General features: G+C 43.7%; 4 protein-coding genes across 6 annotated transcripts in view; 2 read left to right on the forward strand and 2 right to left on the reverse strand.

The window, feature by feature from the left end:
• Positions 1-2447: 2447 nt before the first annotated feature.
• CheA46a (Chemosensory protein A 46a) lies at positions 2448-3242 on the forward strand. Its single transcript, XM_017072041.4, has 2 exons — positions 2448-2498; positions 2552-3242. Exons 1-2 carry the CDS (start codon positions 2448-2450, stop codon positions 3032-3034), a joined length of 534 nt encoding a protein of 177 aa, XP_016927530.3. The 3' UTR covers positions 3035-3242.
• A 4514-nt stretch (positions 3243-7756) lies between these two features.
• Positions 7757-19445, forward strand: trpl (transient receptor potential-like). 3 transcript variants are annotated; one of them, XM_017074201.4, is made up of 14 exons: positions 7757-8031; positions 9720-9878; positions 10138-10280; positions 13137-13374; positions 14847-14989; positions 15056-15428; positions 15495-15729; positions 16509-16782; positions 16853-17245; positions 17343-17538; positions 17595-17759; positions 18032-18251; positions 18304-18640; positions 18695-19445. In XM_017074201.4, the coding sequence occupies exons 2-14, from the start codon at positions 9849-9851 to the stop codon at positions 19323-19325; spliced, it is 3378 nt and encodes a 1125-aa protein (XP_016929690.2). In that variant the 5' UTR covers positions 7757-8031; positions 9720-9848; the 3' UTR covers positions 19326-19445. The 3 variants fall into 3 exon arrangements, with proteins under 3 accessions (XP_016929690.2, XP_016929688.2, XP_016929689.2); XM_017074199.4 differs by having other exon boundaries at positions 7757-7910; XM_017074200.4 differs by having other exon boundaries at positions 7758-7902.
• LOC108009671 (uncharacterized) lies at positions 11737-12774 on the reverse strand. Its single transcript, XM_017074202.4, has 2 exons — positions 12520-12774; positions 11737-12446 (listed from the first exon to the last, which is right to left on the reverse strand). The coding sequence occupies exons 1-2, from the start codon at positions 12572-12574 to the stop codon at positions 12103-12105; spliced, it is 399 nt and encodes a 132-aa protein (XP_016929691.2). The 5' UTR covers positions 12575-12774; the 3' UTR covers positions 11737-12102.
• An 879-nt stretch (positions 19446-20324) lies between the features above and the next one.
• LOC108009731 (uncharacterized) overlaps positions 20325-21230 on the reverse strand; it is a 44420-nt gene continuing 43514 nt past the window's right edge. Inside the window, exon 9 of the mRNA XM_017074314.4 lies at positions 20325-21162. Coding sequence (XP_016929803.2) covers positions 20520-21162 — 643 coding nt within the window. The 3' untranslated portion in view covers positions 20325-20519. The remainder of the gene's footprint in view (positions 21163-21230) is intronic.

A 21230-nucleotide genomic window follows, 5' to 3' on the forward strand; every position in this document is an offset into this window, starting at 1 on the left:
ACAAGTACACTATCACGACTTTGGGTGTAGAATCTTTGGAAAAATCTAAACATTTCTTTCCAGATATTTGCATGTTATTAAAATGCCTGTCATATGATATGACATTTTTTCCCTGTGTGCTTTCTAGGCTGTCTGTCTAATTGGTGTGTGAATGGAGTGGGAGCGGGGGAACTTAAATCGTTTTTAGACTACCAGCGGTCTGCTGCCCGCCTGCCTTATAAACAATAACAATGGCTGAGCCGCCAGCGAACAAACCGAAGCCTTGGCCATAAAATTACGTATACGAGCAGTTGGCAGCTGCAGCCATAGAACTTCCCACTTTCCACCATCCACTTGCCAGTGGGATCCACCGCTCTATACGCCGTATACGCTATATCCAGTCCAGTCCACTCCACTCCCGCCGATTCGGTCAGTCGCCTTCGCCGGCAGCGGAGCCAAAGGCAAATAAACAAAACGCCTGCCAGGTCGAGCCACTTGATGCGAACGTGCCCAGACAACGGTGTGTGGTTGGGAAACGTGTTCTGGGAACTCCCCCAATCCCATCCCAATTCCATTTCCATTCTCATGCCATGGTACACCATCACCATCGCCATCCCACGGTTGACCACTCCAACCTGCCGGACTTTAAAGTTTTCGGCCAGGGCCCAAGACAAACAGACTGGCCGGCGAACTAAGCTGCGTTTTGATTTGCACACGGCCATCTGACCAAGGGCTGTTGGCCAAAAATTGGTTTGGGCCCCGAATTCTACCGGCTTTCACGTCACGGGCTTCCGCCTTTGGCTGCGCTCTGAATAATGCAAATCCCTTAAATGCGCTAAACGCAGCTGGCGGTCGCTCCTCCCGATTTTTTCCGGTCGGCTCCGATCGAAAATGGCAATGATGGCACGTTTTGTTTTGAATTCTTCCCTGTCTTGGGGTCTTATTACTATCCCTACTCTTATGTTAGGAAAAATCTAATATATATAGGAATAAGATATTTGATGGAATTCTTGTATCTACAAAAAGTTCGGAGCTGGCTTTTTAACCGAAAGTGAAAAACGCATCATGCCTGAACCCAATTTTCACTTTTTTAACTAGTGTGGTTTATTTCAAATTATATTTTGGAAGCAATGAGATTTATTTTTATTTGTGCGTTTTCAACTAACTATATAAATCACTATTTTTTCGGACCCTTTTTATTATATTCAGATATCAGGCAAAAGGGGATTGGAATTTCTCCACTCGATAAAGAAAAGTTTTCACTACAATTCCATTGATTTGTTGTTGTTTCGCTTGTCGTTGTCTCTGCAGCTTATGTTGTTCGCTTTTGTTTTTGTGTTAGGTGTTGGTTTTGCTGCTGGTTTTCCGCTTTCACACCCTGCCGACCAGGTGAAAAGGCAACTGTTATTGGGGAATGATTTTTTACACCTCCACAACTTCTGTTGGTTGTTTGGGGAGCCCCAAATTGTTTAGATGTTCCGAAACAGCTATATATTTTCAGCATGTTTGTCTATTTTGCACTAGCATTTTCTTTTTTTTGCGCGCCGAAAACTTTTCACCTTACAAATGTTTGCGTATCATTGCGAAAGTTCCCATTCCGTGTGATATTTTGGAAAATTGACAAATTCTGGCACTCGACACAAGTCGCCTTCTCGCTCGCTCATTGCACACGCAACTGGTTCGGTATGTTTGAAAATATTTTTCAATTTCAGTCTAGTTTTGGTGGAAATTTTTGGCTCTCGGCAACGCCTTGTTGCGCTATTTTCGTGCCGCTTTTGGTTCCCGTTCGTTTCGAAATCATTTTTCCCCGATTTCCGTCGAGTTTTCCGCGGCGCAACATGAAGTCAATGTGTTTACCTCGCTAAACTTCTTTGCGTGCTAATAATAAACCAGCAAACAACAAGCAGCAACAACCAACAATCGACAATCGGACATCGCAACTGCAACAACGCAGCATTGGTCCATTAGCCCCGTTTTCCATTTTCAATTTTCCATTTTCCGAGTGTGGGAGGTGCGTGTGGGGTATCTTCCCTAAGCATTACGTGAGGAGAGGCAGGCAAATAGGAATTAGGGTAAAAATTAAGAAGCCAGCTCATCATTTTGCTGATTAAATACCAAATGTTCTCGATACGAAAGGATTTGGAAAAACACTATTCGAAAAGTGTAGGATTTAACATATTTTGCTTTAAATAAGTATTAGAAGCAATGTGAATAAATGTTTATTAATAATAATTTAAAACAATTTTTTTTTGTGTGTACTTATCAATTAAATCTAATAAAGATAGAATCGTTTAACTATTAATCGTTTTGTTTAATCTTACTCAAATCACTATACACAGTGCATAATGAAAAGATAACATCTTATGAAGTTTCCACGTGCGAATAATCGGTAATAAAAAGGTATAAAAACCAAGGCAGCGAAATAAGTATCGCTTTTTAAATTTATAAACCCAAAAAACTGTGCAACCATGTCCTTAAAATTTGTGGAATTCTTTCTGCTCCTGTCCATCGTTACTTTGGTAGGTACAATCCAAAAACTTAGATCCAGTTTCTAAAAGGACTTATCCTTTAGGGACTTGTACGAGCTAATTTGGAAGTTCGAATGGAATCTGTTGAAAAAATTGTGGGTGACGAGGAAACACTGGTTGATTTCGACGTTCGTTTGCTTGGACGGGAACGCTTACTAAATGGGACAGTTAAAGTACTCGTTGATTTGGATAACGAAGTCGAATTTGCCCACGAAATATTCGCCCATCGAAATGGAGAATGGGTGCCTTCCAGTATTGGCGTTCGCTATAAGACCTGCATGTACATGTCTGTTATTTACGACAAGTATTTTTTGCCATTCATCAAGGACTCGGACCTTCCAAGAGGTAAAGATGCCTGTCCATTGAAAAAGGGCAATTACTACTTAAGAAATGTAGAGGTAACTGCCGAGAATTGGGCTCATTATGCCAGGATGGGCTTGGTCAAATCAGTACTCATCATTAGAAAAAATAACATAACATATGGAGGCGTAATTTTTATCTTAGTTTTACAAGAGAAAGTTTTCTAACAAGGCTACCAGCATATCATTCCCCCGAGATAAATTTACATAAATTTTAAAAATAAATTTGATCGGTTAAATGCTGATTAGTGGCTTTAATGTTACATCTTTTAAGGTTATGCTGTCACTGAATTTTTTGATCTATAAATCTATATATACAATTTTTGAGTGTTGATATTCCATGTTCATGAATGAAACAATAAAATTATGATTCATTCTCTCTTGCTTACATTAATTCGGGTGTTGATAATGATCAATATTATATGTACCTTATAGAACCACATGAGAATTCTGCAAAAGTTTAAAAGGCGTGACGCAAATATATTAACAAATCAAATTTGTCGATTTCTTTTCGTTTTGCATATGACATAGAAACATAAGGAAAAGAACAGCAAATTTAAATTCGGATTCTTGTATTCCATTCTGTATTCGAATTTCTCGACATCGGCCTTGCGGTCTGCATTCCACCGTCCAACCGACCGAAATAAAATTAGACATCGTTTCAAATCAATTTGCTGGTCTTTCTTCTTGGCTCTCAAGATCCAGTTTTCCGTCTTCAGCTGCCAAGATCGCATAAATTCGTTGTAGGTCATTAATGGGAAATATGCAGAGCATGCTGACAAATGGCTAAATAAATTATTTAATTCGAAGCGATGGTAGTGCGCCCGAATTATCTGCTATATGGATGCTGTATAGTTTTTGCTTTGTTCTGACTCCTGAGGTCGCCGGCGTGTCGTTGACTGTTCATCTTTTCTCGCTGGCGCCGCAGCTAATGACATTCCCCATCAGAACGCATATATTTTGGGGTCTGTGGATATATTTTGCCATTAAAAATAAGCGGCAGTTGGCCTTTACACGACTCGTTGACAGGCGGAGATCAATGTTGTGGGGGAACCAGACAGACCTTGCTGCATGAACTTGTGACAATGTGGAGCAATGACTCGGATTCTTTTGCATTTCACCACTTGTACCTGTTGTCTTTTGCATACTTATGTGTCTATAGATACAAATATATCTGTATGTATCTGTATCTGTGCTGTCTTTTGTGGACTTCCGGCGAGACGTGTTTACGTCTAACTGGTCGACCGCGTAAACAAATGCACAGGTGAGTGGTATTTATAGCCCGAATACGGCCTATTTCGATGGGATTGGATAGAATGGGATGGGATTGGTGGCGTCAGTGATGCGGGACTTCGTCTGCTTGATTTGCGATGGCTTGTAAATACATTTAATTGGCAGCTGAGTGCCTCGTTTATTATAAAAGAAACATGCAGATTTATTTCTGGCGTTTCGCACTGTCAAAGGCAAATGGACTGGGGATTGGCGAACTGTGGAATGAAGATGGAGAAGTTTTGTGGCTAACCGTAAAACAATTAATTTTGATTGCCTTTTAAACCCTTTGAGGGAGGAACAGAGGAACGTGCGTCGAACACTCGACTTTCTAATCCGTTCCGGCAAGTTTTGTATCTCGGCACGTACGCTCCTCCGCCACGCCCACTTTTCACTCCGTGGGCGAACTTCCCTTTGCCATTTCCACCTGGCTTTCCCCGGACTCAGCTGAGCTGTCATGAATTGCTGGGAATTTATTTTGCCGCAAGGAATGGTTTTTGATGCTGTTTGGGGATTTGTTTGGGCCAAGAACTTTGTTTATTTGCCTTCGATTTAACTTAAAGTCTCATTTCATTGATGGAAATTTCGCATTGTTTAAAAGGGAAGATGCCTCAGCACATTGGCATGCGAAAATAAATATTTAAAGATTGCCACTTCCAGTTGATGGCGTCATTTGAACGGGCCGAGCGAAAATTCGAGGAGAGCAGTCGAGGGAAAACAAAAAAGGAAATTGAATGCAGCGCCCAAAAGTCGGCCATGAAAATGGTTTCGCCGGGAAAAACAAAATACAGGGAATATGAAATGTAAGAAAATTTGGCTGAAAACCCATGCGAGAGGAGAAGAGATTTTTAAAAGCTTTTAATTGGTAAATTCATTACTGCATATAAACCTGCTGCTAACCGAATTATGCAATATATTTCAGATTTCCTGCAATCTGCCCATCTGGTTGGTTTAAAAAATAATTTTCCAGATCGTTTGAAGGGTTTTAAGCACCTTGCTCGATGCCGCATTATTATGCAAGCTGGCGGTTTGAAATAATAGAACCAACATGCAATTTGGGGCGAGTGCAGCAGCGCAACAGCCATAAATTTAATGCAAGACAAACAATATGACGTCTAAAAGGGGGCTGGTGCCAGGGGAAAAAAATCTCATCAACGAGCTGGGGCAAAACGAGAAGAAATATTGAATGCAATTTTATTTGCCACACACTGTACAACGCCACCAAAGCAGCAAAGCGTTTGGCGAACTGCCGGGTGAATTATGGAAATGCATCATATTACTCCGCAGCTTCTGCTCCTGCAGCAGGATAACCTCCTGCAGGATGGCCTCCTGCAGGATAACCTGCTGCGGAATGTGTGAGAGCGTGCGTGTAACTATGCTACTTACTGTCTGTTTGCTTTGGGGACTGCCACTGCCAGACGCACACGGATGAACTGGGAGAAAATCGAAGAAAATCTATAACAGAATTTCACTTTTATTGTATAATCCTTAAATATTTCATAGAAATTGTATCAATAAAATAAATAGATTACAAGTTTACATTAATTCAAGAGTAATTTACGCTTAATTTGGATGTTTTAGAATCGGATTTACATATTTGTAATACCAAGAAAATCTGTGAAGGAATTTTATTTATATTTGTAATACCAAGAACATCTATGAAGGAACTTTATTTGTATTTTACTTAAATTATTTTATAAATAAGAAGTCCATAAAATATATAAAAACTAATCAATTGGGATATGTTAGTACCGGATTTTATATACACACATATTGGCTACCAGTATTTTCTGTGAGTATTGCTAAGAGCCACAACAAGAAGATATAGTATGAAAAAAAAGAAATCCTATATCCACCCCAAAGCGGCCCGAGAACAGGGAGAATGGAGCCAGGCGCGACTTTAAGGGTGCTTCCCCGCCGAACTGCGGCTCCTCGCCAACCGCATGCAACTTGATAAAAGGCGCAGTCATGGCAACCCACCTGCCACTAAATGAGTTAACGTGCAGGTATGTGGGATCCCCCCCCTCCCCTAGAATCCTCAAAACCTCCTCTGATGTTTGTTTGTTTGGCTTTGCCTGTTTACGTGCAGTCATGCGAGACTCCGGCCCAAACCACGATTTTTCAGCTGATGCTGGAAGCTGCTTGGATTGTTGTCTGTCGCCAAAGGACCAGCTATCCCAGCTATCCCAGCCATCCACCCTTCACTCTACCTCATCAGAATCCATTCTAAGATTTTTGATTTAATTCCGTTTTTGTTTGGCAAGTCGGTTACTGCTCATGCCATGTGTATCTAGAGTTTGGATTGCCCAGACAAATTTGTTTGTGCCCGTCAAAAGGCTGACTCTGCCGGGGACATATGAACATGTGAAGGATCCACTTGGACTGTCTAGCTTTTGTATCGCAGTTAAAGTGGAGGAGCCAGCAGAAGGAAGGTCCTTTCTATAGTTGTCCAATCAAATGCCTTGGGCAGCAAGTCTAAATTTAAATAAATTGCCCAAATAATAACAAAAGCTTGCGCTTTTAAAGTTTTCACTCTGTTAAAATGTATACAAATTGCTTGGCTAGCTGACAATTTTCAAAGTGCAAGCCACATTGCTTGCATTTTAGTATAAAAACGGAAACAAATTAAATAAAAGTTATCCAATCAATTGGAATAAGCCTGACGCTCTGGCAAATTAATTGAAATATAAACAAATTACTGCACGGTACGAAATTTCGAAATATCAACTGTATTCATTTTGGTAAAATATAAATATTCTGAAAAGAAAGAATTATGAAAAATGGAAAACGGGAAATTGTTTTCTTACATTTTTGAGAAGAACAGTTCTTGATATCAAGACAAAAGAGCACAGAAGTTTGTTTTTCAAGATGAAGAGATCTTAAATAGAGATGAAAGATTTGGTTTTTTCGAGAGCATTTTAAAAATCAAAAACAGTTTAGGTTAAACTTTGTTGTTATAGATTAAATTGACTTACTTCTGAGACCTAAAGAAAAGTCATTTTTCTGAGTGTGGTAAATTAATGCAATAAAGAAAAACGTTCCGAAAACAATTGGGTTTTCCTTGGTGTAGTATAAACCAATGTCCAATCGGGAGCCAGAGTTATTGAAATATATTGATAACGACAGGTAACCAATGTCAACCGATTTGCTGGCTAAACTGGAATGTTCCAAATCAAATTACGCACGCTGCATTGGGCAGCACGAAAATATCCGCAAATGTGCAGCAGTTTGTGGCCATAAAAGAGCCCGAAGAGTAAGTGGCAAAACAATGGCTGGCGCAGCACAAATCAAATCAGGGAAAATTAGTCGTAATTCAATTGCCGACAGTCGCCGTCTGGATCGTTTCCCTCCCCCATACCTTCCACATGTTTGGGTCCTAATCCCCTTAGGGAACTTGGCGAAAACTTGTTGATAGCGTTTCCATGTGGCAAGGGGACAGCCTTCGACCCCACGCAACTCATATAGCCACATATAGATCCTACACACAACTTGTACGGACAACCTCCAGGTGTATCTATGCGCTGGCTGACAAATATTTGACGTTTTAGTCTAATTAAATTAGCCACAACGCCGCTCGGCCCTCGGGAAAGGTATAAATTTCTGCGCGGTAGTCGCAGCGTGTAAATTTCGCAGGTGGCACACGTTCGCGGTGCGTCGCGGGTTGTAACTCGGCGGGTTTTCCACTCATGAACTAAAAGAAAAATAAAATTATATAAAATAAAATACCAGAACACATTGTACAGTGACTCCTTCGGTGCCTTAACAACGTATTGTTGTAAAATATCATATACTCATATCCTTAGTCCCTCACCTAAGCCGGTCACATGAAATTTCAACGTCCATTGTGCCAGCGAGTTGAACAATTGCACACGTTTTTATGTGCCGGAATGCAAGAAGTACGTATCCGTACGGTTGGTTATAAGTGGCTTAAGTGCAGTCCGTGAGCCAACTGAATTATGTAGTTATATTCTTCATTCATTGTGCTCCCGTTCCTGCTCCTGCTCCTGTTCCTGATCCTGCTCCTGTTCCCGCTCCTGCTCCCCGGATTGTAAAGTTTGTGACTGTGTGTGCCGGGTTTTGTGGTCTGTGACTACTGCAGATTTCGCTTAAACTTGGCTGCCATCCTGATAAGCTCTTAGTTTTTATGAGCTCTATAAACTATTCCAAATTTGTTTAAGTTTTAATGAACTACAGTTCTCTTGTGACAGAATTATGATACATCAATTGCGACATTTTAATATGTTTGGTGTGCAGAAAGAGAAAAATCGGGAGCTAGCGCTATAAGGATGATATCATTCATAACAGTCAGAGAGAGAAATAAGGACATAATACCATAAGGATAATTTCAACCATTTCAATAGGATACAAAGTAAAACTTATACGATATTAATCTAAAAATCCATCCCTGTATGGAGTTACCTCATCATGTTATGATGCAAAGGCTCCTATATTATTGAATTTTCTGCATTTTTCTCTCTGCATCTCCTTCAGGCAAAGAGCTATAAATCCATTTGTAAACGCTTCCCATGAACTGGTAGATAAAACCGAATTTATTGTGACATTTTTATGTCCGTCTGTATTTTCACCTGTCGCCCGCACTTATATTTCTATTAAGTTAATTAAACAATGCACCATCGGCGGCCACTGTGGCAGCCAGAACAAGCTTTTGTCCGGCCCGGAAGTGTTTTTTTACCCTTTTTGTATGGAAGAACCCCCCTGATGGGTTCCTGTTTTTTCTCACCGCATATGCAAAGCACTTGCATTTTTTATGACCGGCCCAAACACTTTTAAATGCATCTGCAGCATCCGCATCCGCAGGAGCATAAAGCCAGTTTAAAGCAAAAGCATGTAGACAGGGTGTATTTTTTCCTTGCGGATTACCGATTGGTGGCCGCTGCCCAAAAAAGTACCTTAAATATTCATTTCGGCATTGTTCACACATGCGGAGAGGAGCAGCGGAAAATATAAAAATATTTTGTTTTGGAGAACAAAGAACCGCTGAAAATTATTTCTAATGGCAAACCGATTGGCGGTGATGTAAACAATCCCCTGAGAGCCACAAAAATTAATAAAAATTTCAGCCAGCCGTGGAAAATGAGGGAAATGCAAGTGCAATTAATTTCCATGCAGAGAATGTGAATGAAAACAGAAAAAGTGATTGAATAATGAACCATAAGTGGTGCAATGAGTGCTCTCAAAAATCAAATTAGTGCTGCCGTTGAATTTCGTACGGACAGTCAGGAAATAGTGAACACAGTCCCCCAATCAAGTCACAAAATTGCCAAAACTTAAATCTTTTCCCCTGCAGTTGGCACTTAAAAAGGGCTTAGACAGCTTGGCCAACGAATAATAAAAAAAAAAACATTATAAACAGCTTAAATAGAAACTTTTTGCACGCCGGACACCAGAAACCAGAAACCATAAACCAAGTCAAAAACCAGCAGACACACACAGACCCAGTTGGACATAACTATAAAAGCAAAATCAACTTGAAAGTTGCATTTGGCCCGGCTTAGTATTGGACTTTTTTGGCTTAGCCATTGTGTGTATAAATATATAAATGTTATATGTAAATATCGTGCAGTTCTTTTAATGCCCGTGTGCTAAGCCCGGCGACATGGAGCCGGCGCTTTGAACTCTGAACCCGGGACTCAGTACATGGAATATTAATTACACTCGGTTTTGTGTTAAGTGAAGTGTTTAAAACCCCACAATGGGTCGCAAAAAGAAGCTGCCAACGGGCGTAAGTAGAAACCCGGAAGTAGCACCTCTTAAAGAGGCGATGCCAGCATTAGCTTAAACCCAAACGACGCTTTCTTAAACGCTGCCAGGCCATTTAGATGGAAGCCAGACAATCAGCATCCCAGCATCCTCCACTTTGCACTTAATTTTCTTGTATGTTTATTTTTTATTTATTTGCAATTCCACATACACGATTTCCCCGCCACATATCCCCATATATATATATGTACTCACCCACACGTCTGTTTAAAATATGCCAGGTATCGTCTGGCGGCAACAACACCTCCGCCCCCAAATCGGTGGGCGGGTGCTGTGTGCCGCTGGGATTACCGCAACCTCTGCTGCTCGAGGAGAAGAAGTTCCTGCTGGCCGTGGAGCGGGGCGACATGCCGAATGTGCGCAGGTGAGTAGCGCTTTTTACGCCTCCGATACCCAGCGGGAGGGCGGGTTCGGGTAGTATCGGATCCTGAGCGGAAGGGGTGCACTTGGAGAAATGGGGTCAACTTCTGATCATTTTGGGTTGAAAATGTGTTGTTTAAGAAATAATAACATCTTTGGGAGATCGTCTTAGTAATCACTTTAGAAGTGTATCCTTTGATTGAAATAAATATTATAAAGTTATAGATCTTAACATTTAAGATGTTCTTGGGGTCGGTTCTTGGATATACGAGATCAAAACCACACAGGAGCCCCAATCGAATGAGATTTAGCAGTGCGTTAATTCTTAACTTCAAGTAGGAAGCTTTATATATATATATGTGTAGACGGCAGTACACGTAGTGACGAAGCGCAGGATATGTGCGAAAGCGACTACTATACGGCAACTAAAGGATTGCATGCCAAGACTTTAAAATGAAATAAATTTAGAAAGTGTATTTATGAAGTAGATCAAAGATAGATTTTTGTTACAAAACTTGATATCAGAACTTTTGTACGTTGAAGGTGCGATCGTCACTAGTTCTTTACCTCGTTAAGAGGCTTTTATTTGATAAATAAATAAATAGAAGTGACAAGATGTAATTAATAGAGTGTAAAATATATTGATTTACTTGATTCATAGGAGAAGGTATTCAAATTGAAATTGATTAACTTTAAAGTTTTAAGCGTATTTTACATAAATTTTGAAATGATTTCAACTATATTTCTTCGAGTGATGGCATTTCACCTCTCAAATCTTTAAGCCCAAAGTTTTTCGAGCGGTATCTCGAGTTCCATAGGTGGCATCGCCAGGGAAACCCAGGTGTTGACTGGGTTGGGCCGCGCGGAAAGCACAAATCCCATCGGGAGCCTCCTTGGGATGTTTAAATGTGCTGTTGGTGGTGGTGGTTTCAATTATTTGCACACACGCCCTCCACCGCCTAAGGGCCTCAAAATGGTTACCTAACTTGCTTCCTGCAGGCCACTTAATAAGCAATATGAGGACTCCGACCCAGATACTTTACGCTCGTTTACGGCTTTACTTTAATAAATGTACAATTCATTTCGTTAACCGGCAATGAATTTGAGATAATATGCAGAATGCTATAACCTTTGCAAATTCATTCGAATACTTTTCGGTATTATGCAAAAAATAATTGTTTGAGACCAATTATCTTGCTACATACAAAATGTTACTATATCATTTTCTTTTAGAGGGCTAAAAAGGCAAGTGCCTTATGTTAAATAGTTATGGGTTAATTGTTAGACATTCTATTATTAGCCAAACAGGTCCTTATCATTCGAGTCTAAGCTAACTTTGCTCAAAAACAGTTTGGTTAAATATTCAGAATAACTTAATCCAATGACTAGTAATCAGTTTTTCAATACCTTAAATGAAAATTCAGTCCCCCATAAAAAGAGCTGCCCAGAAATCACAATCCTAACTTTGGTTGACATCCCAGGATGTCATTTATGAACAATTTTTTATTGCTTTCATGGTCTTGGCGAAACGCTGGCAACAAGCAAATGGATGGTGTGCGGTGTTCTTGAAGCTGTTGTGGTTCCCAATTCGGTTTGGAGGCATGCATGGTGTCGCCACAAACTCGCATCTTATGTGGAATGTGGTGCTGGTGCTGAGGCTAGTCGTGATACTTATACTGACACGGTTACTGATACTGATGCTAATCCTAATGCTGGATCTGAGTGATTCTACATGGAAGTCCGAACACTGACGATGCAATAGGGATGGGGTTGTGAATGGGAATGTGGCGGCGATGATGGTGGTGGATAGGTGGTTTTGGGGACACTTAAAAGTTGATGAAGCGGTAGGGGTTGTAGCTTTTCATCTCGTCCAGGGTGTATCGGTAGCGGATGCCCTTCGAGTGCTCCTCCTCGGATCCATTCGACTCGTCCTCCTCCTCGCGGATCTCGTGCAGTCGCTCCACCCGGATGCCCTTCATCTGGCAGGCGCGGCGGTACAGCTGCTCCTCCCGATCCATGTAGAACTGGCACGAGATGGCTGGCTGGGGAACGGTCGGCGGATGGATCAGCGGATGACCGCCAAATGAAACCGCTCCTGCAGCATAGGCCCCTGGGGCAAACCAGTTGTTGGCCAGACCGCCACCGGCCATCAGCTTTACAGTTTGGGTCTCTGTTAGGGTATATGAAATAGAGTCCTCCTATAGGAAAGTCCTCTGGTTAGTCTGGTGAACTCCCAAACTCACCCTTGTTCTTCTGGGCCATTTTGATGACCAGGCTCTGACCCTCGGCGGCTTCCATTTGGTATCGATTTTGTCGAATCGCTGGGGCTTACGAATAATTTAATCGCCTAATGTTGGGAAGTGGTGTGTAATCACTGTAATCGCGTCTTGAAAAGCAGATTCCGTTTCTTCTTTGAATTTTGTACAACAATTTATGTTGACGAACGATCGTTAAATGAAAGATTTTCGCCCTTACTGAATGGCAGGTGAAAGCAAAATGTGACAGTTCGCCTCCAGGGTAACTAGATTTCGATTGAGAGCCAGGCAGTGTTGGAAAAATTATACAACTTAATTTTGGGATTTTTCCACCTTTTTCTCGCTTTTCTGGCAGCTGGCTAAACAGAGGCGATATGAGCTCCTTTTTTTTTTTGGCAACCGATTGATTGGCAAAGTTTTTTGTTGGCCGCGGCCGCGATGTAATTAGAAACTTTGGCTCCAACTTTCGATTTGACATCGAGAATCGGGTCGGCATTGGGGGAACTTTGTCCGAAAATGAAGAAAAGAAAAAGTTACCGCGTGGGAGCTCGCTCCAATTAGCAGAAATGCCACCCCCTTTATTAAGTAAATTCCAATAATTGCAGGATCCTGCAGAAGGCGCTGCGCCATCAGCACATCAACATCAACTGCATGGATCCCCTGGGGCGCAGGGCCCTCACCCTGGCGATAGACAATGAGAACCTGGAGATGGTCGAGCTGCTCGTCATCATGGGGGTGGAGACCAAGGACGCCCTGCTGCACGCCATCAATGCGGAGTTCGTCGAGGCTGTGGAGCTCCTGCTCGAGCACGAGGAGCTCATCTACAAGGAGGGCGAGCCCTACGTAAGTCCCAAGGCACCTGGAGAAATTACCTGTCACGTATTAGCTTAGGCATTTCAGAATCACAGATTTCGATTACCCTTGACATTTTAAGTTAGAATTGCAATCATGATACTATTCCTAGTAAATCTGAGATAGGCTCACGGTATTTATGCATTCCTCCAAACATGATATCCTTTTTAATACATGTTTTTGGTAACTGTTTTTATAAATGAGACCTTTTTATTATCAAATCATATGCATATAATAGCATATACCAAATTCCAGGATAGTGTAGGATGTTATATTATAGCCTCGAGTCCTAAAAATAAACATTTTATTCTTTGGTTTACAGCTATGTATAGGTTTTTCTCCCAGTGTGTCCTTTGTTTTGTCTGCTGCGCTCAGCTAATTTGTGGCCCACATTATCGTCCGTAGGCGTTTAAGGCCCTGTAAGTTGAAGCTAACACGATTTTAATCAGTTTCCGTGTGAGGGGCGTTGGGTGTTTGGAGTGCCTGGAGTGCTCGTAGTGCTCGGAGTGTCCCACCCATCGGGATCATCTTCGCCATTGGGCACGTACTCGCAGCATCTCGACTGTCGAGTGATTGGGAGTGTGCGATAAGCGGCCAACGACCAAGAACCCCCCAGTCCACCCACTCCCCCGGATAATCCAGTACATCCTGGGCCATCCCGGTATAAGGTTTACGCTTATTGCAAATAAAGTCGTCTGGGCCTCCGTCGGGCTCATATTTATGCACACAGGCACGCTTCATTAGGCAGCCATTGGGCGCTGTTGGAGCGTGAAAATTACTATTGTAGCGCATATGCAATAAAACGTTTAACCGGCTTAATAACATCCACAAACGATGAAGACAACGCACTTCGAGTGGGCCTTGAACGGTTCAAGGAATAATTTCAGGTCTTTTTGGGTGGGCATTAGGCGGGATTAATAAACTGTAGTCAAACAAATGAGAGATATATAAAGAATGAATAAGTGTAAATTGATGATGTACTAGAGACTTGCACGAGTATGTAAAAGTATATTCGATTAGCATATTCCTCAGAGCAAGATGAACCAATTTGGACATGAATTGTTCAAGGAAATGGGACCGCGAATTCTTTAGAACAACAGGAATTAATGTAGACCACGATAGCATTCTTGTTAGATTAAACCATTTCATATATAAACAAGAATAGTTCAAACAATTGAGGCCGTGAATTCTTCAGAAACCAACATGGAACATGAAAACATACTTGTTAGTTATGGTTGTTTAAAACCATGTAAATCTTATAAAATCTATTGCATTGTATCGTATATGTAGGTGTCTAGTATTTTCTTACAGTGTGTGATTTATTAACTGATTTTAAATTTAAAGCTGGGTATAATAATATTTTAATATGATCATAGAACACTATAATGTTTTTAAGTTTTAACTAGAATATCTTTACTTTCTCTTTCATTTTAAAAAACACAATTGTACCTTCCTTTTTCCAGAGTTGGCAAAAGGTGGACATCAATACGGCGATGTTTGCGCCGGATATCACACCTCTCATGCTGGCCGCCCACAAGAACAACTTTGAGATACTCCGCATTCTTTTGGATCGTGGGGCGGCCGTGCCAGTGCCACATGACATACGGTTAGCTGGGAAATAGATACCTGTATAGTCTTACTTTTAATTCCGGATACATACCATCTCCCGCAGCTGCGGATGTGAGGAGTGCGTCCGCCTGACCACGGAGGACTCCTTGAGGCACTCCCTCTCCAGGGTGAACATCTACCGGGCGCTGTGCAGTCCCTCGCTGATCTGCCTCACCTCCAACGACCCCATACTCACCGCCTTCCAGCTGTCCTGGGAACTGAGGAACCTGGCCCTAACCGAGCAGGAGTGCAAGTCGGAGTACATGGATCTGCGCAGGCAGTGTCAGAAGTTCGCCGTGGACCTGCTGGATCAGACAAGAACCTCCAGCGAGCTGGCCATCATCCTGAACTACGATCCGCAGATGTCGAGCTATGAGCCCGGGGACCGGATGAGCCTGACCCGCCTGGTGCAGGCCATTTCCTACAAGCAGAAGAAGGTATTTCCGGTACTCGCCTCCAGCATGGTTCTGTTGCTAAAATTTTCCATTTCCCGTTTGCGACAGTTCGTGGCGCACTCGAATATTCAGCAATTACTGTCCTCCATTTGGTATGACGGGCTCCCCGGATTCCGGCGCAAGAGCATTGTGGACAAAGTCCTCTGCATCGGCCAGGTGGCCGTCCTGTTCCCGCTCTACTGCCTCATATACATGTGCGCCCCGAATTGCCGGACGGGCCAGTTGATGCGCAAGCCCTTTATGAAATTCCTCATCCATGCCTCCTCCTATTTGCTCTTCCTGTGTGAGTATTCCCCCTGCGGTGCACAATGCAAACAGCATGGGCTCGCTTAAAGGGGGGGCAGGTGCAATCCATAGGTACCCCCCATGGGATTTCACTTTTCATTTTGGGAACAAAGATCTCCTACTTGATGAAAAATATTTAATATTTAAAATATTTCATACACCTATTTAATTGAGAATTTGAACACTGATAAAAAAATGGAATTAATAGTTTCGTATTTAATATTTGAGCTTAAAAACAAAATTAAAATATTAAATATAAAATATATTTGGCATTAAATATGGACAAGGTAAAACATACTAAATACGTTAGATATATATACTCGGATTATTTTTTTAATTTAATAAAAATGGGTTTCATACTGAAATCAAAGTAAAAAAATCCGTAAACTAACTAGAATTGTTAAATTGAAAGTTAATAAAAACAGCGATGGCTAAAAATCAAGTTGATTCCGAAATAAAGAGAGATACTACGTTTTTTTTCATCAGGGTAAACAACATTACAAATCAATTAATAATAGAAGTTTGAACATCTCTTAAATCTCTAAATTTTAAAAGTTAAGAAGGATTAGAAAACAAAATTTCAAAATTCTGAACATCTTTTCAACTTAGTGGATACCCGCACTTTAAGAGAAATTCACAGAGGTTAAAACCTTCCCAGAATCAGTGTTTACGAGAGATTTCGAGTAGGGCAGGGTATAAACAACATTTTTCCGCACAGGTCCTTTTATGACAACATTCCAAGATGGGAATGGGTACTCATTATTGTTTGCTTTGCAGTCATCTTGATTCTGGTGTCGCAGCGGGCGGACGATGACTTTGTGCGTATCTTCGGATCGGCCAGGATGAAGAAGGAGCTGGCTGAGCAGGAGCTGCGTCAGCGTGGCCAGGCCCCCACCAAGCTGGAGCTCATGGTGGTGCTCTATGTGGTTGGGTTCGTGTGGGAGGAGGTGCAGGAGATATTTGCAGTGGGCATGAAGAGTTATTTGCGCAACATGTGGAACTTCATCGACTTTCTGCGGAATAGTTTGTACGTGAGTGTGATGTGCTTGAGGTGAGTGTGAAGGATGGTAGATTTTCTTTAGATTCTATAATACATCTTGATGATATCCTCTCCCTTTCAGAGCCTTTGCCTACATCCAGCAGGCCACGGAAATAGCCAGGGATCCGCAGATGGCCTATATACCCCGCGAGAAGTGGCACGACTTTGATCCGCAGCTTATTGCCGAAGGACTCTTTGCGGCGGCCAATGTCTTCTCCGCCCTGAAACTGGTGCACCTGTTCAGCATCAATCCCCACCTGGGTCCGTTGCAGATCTCCCTGGGTCGCATGGTCATCGACATCGTCAAGTTCTTCTTCATCTACACCCTGGTGCTGTTCGCCTTCGCCTGTGGGTTGAACCAGCTGCTCTGGTACTTCGCCGCCCTGGAGAAGAGCAAGTGCTATGTGCTGCCGGGTGGCGAGGCGGACTGGGGCTCCCACGGGGACTCCTGCATGAAGTGGCGCCGCTTTGGCAAGTAAGTCCAGTCACCAGGCCAATTAGCCACCGGGCTAATTGAGTTGCCCACTCATTTCGCTAATTCAATGTCCCCCAACCCCTTCCACATTCCGCAGCCTTTTCGAATCCTCGCAATCGCTGTTTTGGGCCAGTTTCGGGATGGTCGGGCTGGACGACTTCGAGCTGAGTGGCATCAAGTCGTATACGCGATTCTGGGGTCTGCTCATGTTCGGCTCGTACAGCGTCATCAACGTGATTGTGCTGCTGAACCTGCTCATCGCCATGATGTCCAATTCGTATGCCATGATTGATGTAAGTTCATCAGGTCACTGCACAATTGTTTTCATGTAATCTAATTGTTTTTACAGGAACACTCGGACACGGAGTGGAAGTTCGCCAGGACCAAGCTGTGGATGAGCTACTTCGAGGACAGCGCCACCCTGCCGCCGCCCTTCAATGTCCTGCCCTCCGTCAAGTGGCTCATCAGGATCTTCCGCAAGTCCAGCAAGGCCATCGATCGACAGCGCTCCAAGGTAAGAATGTGGAGATCCTTAGGCTCAAAGGACTCTTATTTAACCACTACATCTTTGGAAAAGGTTACCATCTTTATTCGGAATGGGACAACCATGTAGGCTTATTCATTTCGATTTAAGGTACTTTAAGATTGAGTTGATGCTAGCATTCTGAATGTGCTTAATAAGTAGTGTGTTTATCCCTTAAGTTGTCGAAAAAACATTAGTAATACATTGGCCCTTTACTTTCTAGTAAGTTCAAGGACTAATTCGAACCCCTTTTATTTCAACAGAAGCGACAGGAGCAAGAGCAGTTCAGCAAGTATGACAACATAATGCGCTCCCTGGTCTGGCGATACTTGGCCGCCATGCATCGGAAGTTCGAGAATAATCCCGTATCGGAGGACGATATCAATGAGGTGAAGAGCGAGATCAACACGATGCGCTACGAAATGCTTGAAATATTCGAAAACAGCGGCATGGATGTTTCCTCAGCCAACAAAAAGGAGAGGCGTAAGTAAAGGTACTAAGATATTCAAGGGATCCTAAACCAAAATCTTTATAGAGCCACGACCCCGGCGGATAAAGGTTTGGGAACGTCGCCTGATGAAGGGCTTCCAGGTGGCTCCGGTGCAGAATAGCTGCGAACTAGATGCCTTTGGCAATGTCAACGGTGAGGGAGAAATGCGGGAGATCAAGGTGGAGTCCATTCCCTCAAGGCCAGAGAAGGAAACTGCCAGGGAGCGATTCCAGCGGGTGGCACGCACCGTCCTTTTGCAGTCCACTGCTCACAGGTGGAATGTGGTCCTTAAAGCCGCCAAGGATTCTCAAATAGGCCAATGCGCCAAGAACGACAGGAAGAATCTACAGAACCTGGGCAGAGCCATCGAGGAGGCCAAGAGGTGGGTTATAACTTCAAGGTAAAAGTCCTTTAACAACCTATTCCTATTTTCCAGGCTCATACTGCTCAATCCGGGAGGTCCTTCCGGTCGTGAATCGCCTATTCGCATTGAGTTTGAGGACGAAAAGGCGAGCACTTTGCTGGAGCTACTTAACCAAATCAGTGCTGAGATTAGTGATAGCGAAAGACCCAAGGTGAAGCCCATCTGGCGACCACCTCTGATGTCCGTTCCTGCCCGTGCCATGGCAGCCAATAACACCAGATCTATGACAGCTCCCGAGCTGAAGATCGGCAGGAAATCCTCGCCAGCACCCACTCCGGGTCCCACTCCTGGACACACGGCAGCCAACCAGCTGAGGAACCGAGAGCTTGCCCTGTGCCCCAGCAAACTTATAGCCAACTCAACTTCGGGAACCTCCACCGCTCCTCCCAAGAAATCAGCACCCTCAGCCCCAGCTGGAGCTGCTCCACCACCCACCTACAAGAAAGCCAACCCACCCTTCTCCGTGGAGGGACGCATCCGGCGTAATACCCATACTTCAGATGGTGTGCCAACCGGCAGTTCGAGCTTCGACATCCACGTGGTCGATCTGGACGAGAAGGGCGCCCATTTGGCCAGGGATAATGTTTCCGATATCAGCTCCATTGCCAGCACGAGTCCCCAGCGGCCAAAGCATCGAAACTAAATGTGATTGTGGCATGGACACGGGTGATAAATCGACATGTTTCCACCAGATGCCTTACAAATAGCTATATTCTTGTATATCTATCTATAAACAAGGAATAAATGTATTTAGGCAAATTAATTGGGAGGTAGCGTCCCCTTTTTAAATGCTCCCCTCCCCAGTAAATGGGATTTACATATAGCCAATGAAGCATCCCTAGACATGACGGACCCCACGGGGCTTAACTTTCCCCCGGTGAAAGCGTGCGTAAAAATTCTTAAGCCGGAAGCTTCAAAGGCAATTGAGACACAAACATAAACAAGTCGCCGGATAAACGCTGCTCTTGGGAGCCGAAAAGAGAAAGAATTGGAAATTCAATTTGATGTCATATCAATTGATTTTGGGCCGCATCTTTCTGGCGCTGCGGCTAAAGTTCCAGTGCTGCTGACAAGTCCCCCGATATTGGGACTTTGTAGGGGTGAACCCCTCTGTACTTTGAGTTCCTTGGCCCAGTTGGAGGGATTGGTAGCTGCGGCTGGCATTTGATTTTGATGACGCGTGGCACTTTGAAATTTATGCGCCACTCTAAGCACACTCTGTATGCGCCCAATGCCTCGGAAAGATGATGAACGTTCGAAGTTCCAAGTACGTGGGTGCTATTCGGGTACAATGTTTCAAGAGTTTGTGTGTTTTGCATGAAACTTGATGCTTTTTTGCTGACACTCACCGGGGATAAACGCAGGTATTATGATGATTACTCCTCGCCCTCCCCGAGTGGAAACATCTCGGGGCTCTCAGCCAGAATTAAGATAAATATAAATGGCATTTTCCCTTGCTTTTCATGGCAATAATATATGTTAATGTGATTAGGCCACATTGTAATTCAGCAGGTGCATACGGTGACATGATGAACCTGATATTTATGCTCCAGTTGCCAAAGTCCTGACCAAGTAATTGGCATGCCAGAGACGTTTGGATCCGGTTACCTGACGCATGCCACAAAGCAGAGAAATTCGAAAATTCCAAAAATTCCGTTTATTTACACAAATTCACTTGAATTCCGAACAACATACGAGTTCTCATTATTTTGCTAGGCAGACAAATGTACACAGAGATGGGCTAGTTTGGGTTAATTACACGATACACCTAGTCTAAGATTCAAGCATTTGGATTGCAGAATGCGGATTGTTGTGAGAGTAGATTAGGATAAGGGCATTATCCATCCGTGCGGGCCAGCTTCAGTCGCACGGCAATGCGCTTGCACTTCCACATGAGCTGCGTCTCCAGGATGCTGAAGGACATGGCCACGAGGACGAGCCCGAGGAGCAAGTAGGCGCAGCAGGCGTACAGCTGCAGTTCCGGTCCATTGAAGCTCCGGGCGGGCACGAAGTCCCCGTAGCCGATGGTCGACAGGGTGACGAAGCAGAAGTAGGCCCCGTCCACCAGCGACCAGTTCTCCCACAGGGCGAAGATCACGGTGCCCACGCAGATGTAGCAGGCCAGGATGAGCAGCACCAGGCTGATGGGCACCTGGCGCCCCTCCGCCTCCTCGTCCTCCTCCTCGGAGTCCTCCGTCTCGCGGCAGTCCTCCGAGTCGCAGTGGTAGCGCAGCTTCTTCAGCACGAACTGCTCGCTGCCGTGCTGCATGTACTCCTCGTCGTCGGAGGTCTCCGTGTTGTTGGCCGTGGCATCGTATAGGGTTCCGGAGGCGTGTCTGTGGCAGCGACGGGTCAGCAGCAGCGTCTTGCGGCTCAGCGGCTGCAACGTGTGGCGGTTGTAGGCGGCGCCCGAGTCCTGCGGCACGCTCAAAGGACTCGCTATCAGCGGCACCCGTGACGGCGTTCCGTGCGGGCAGTTGCTGCGGAATGATAAAAAACACGGATGGACAATAAATATTTATGCCGCAGCCGAACATAAAATAAATCA

Source organism: Drosophila suzukii, chromosome 2R, assembly GCF_043229965.1.
Source record: "Drosophila suzukii chromosome 2R, CBGP_Dsuzu_IsoJpt1.0, whole genome shotgun sequence".
NCBI lineage: Eukaryota > Metazoa > Arthropoda > Insecta > Diptera > Drosophilidae > Drosophila > Drosophila suzukii.

Coding starts and splice junctions, on each gene's coding strand:
- trpl (XM_017074201.4), top strand. CDS start 9,849: ATGGGTCGCAAAAAGAAGCTGCCAACGGGC. Junction 17,539..17,594: donor ATTCGTATGCCATGATTGAT/GTAAGTTCATCA, acceptor TTGTTTTTACAG/GAACACTCGGACACGGAGTG. Junction 18,252..18,303: donor AGCCAACAAAAAGGAGAGGC/GTAAGTAAAGGT, acceptor AAATCTTTATAG/AGCCACGACCCCGGCGGATA.
- LOC108009671 (XM_017074202.4), bottom strand. CDS start 12,574: ATGGAAGCCGCCGAGGGTCAGAGCCTGGTCATCAAAATGGCCCAGAAG. Junction 12,447..12,519: donor AATGGCCCAGAAGAACAAGG/GTGAGTTTGGGA, acceptor ATACCCTAACAG/AGACCCAAACTGTAAAGCTG.
- CheA46a (XM_017072041.4), top strand. CDS start 2,448: ATGTCCTTAAAATTTGTGGAATTCTTTCTGCTCCTGTCCATCGTTACT. Junction 2,499..2,551: donor TCCTGTCCATCGTTACTTTG/GTAGGTACAATC, acceptor CTTATCCTTTAG/GGACTTGTACGAGCTAATTT.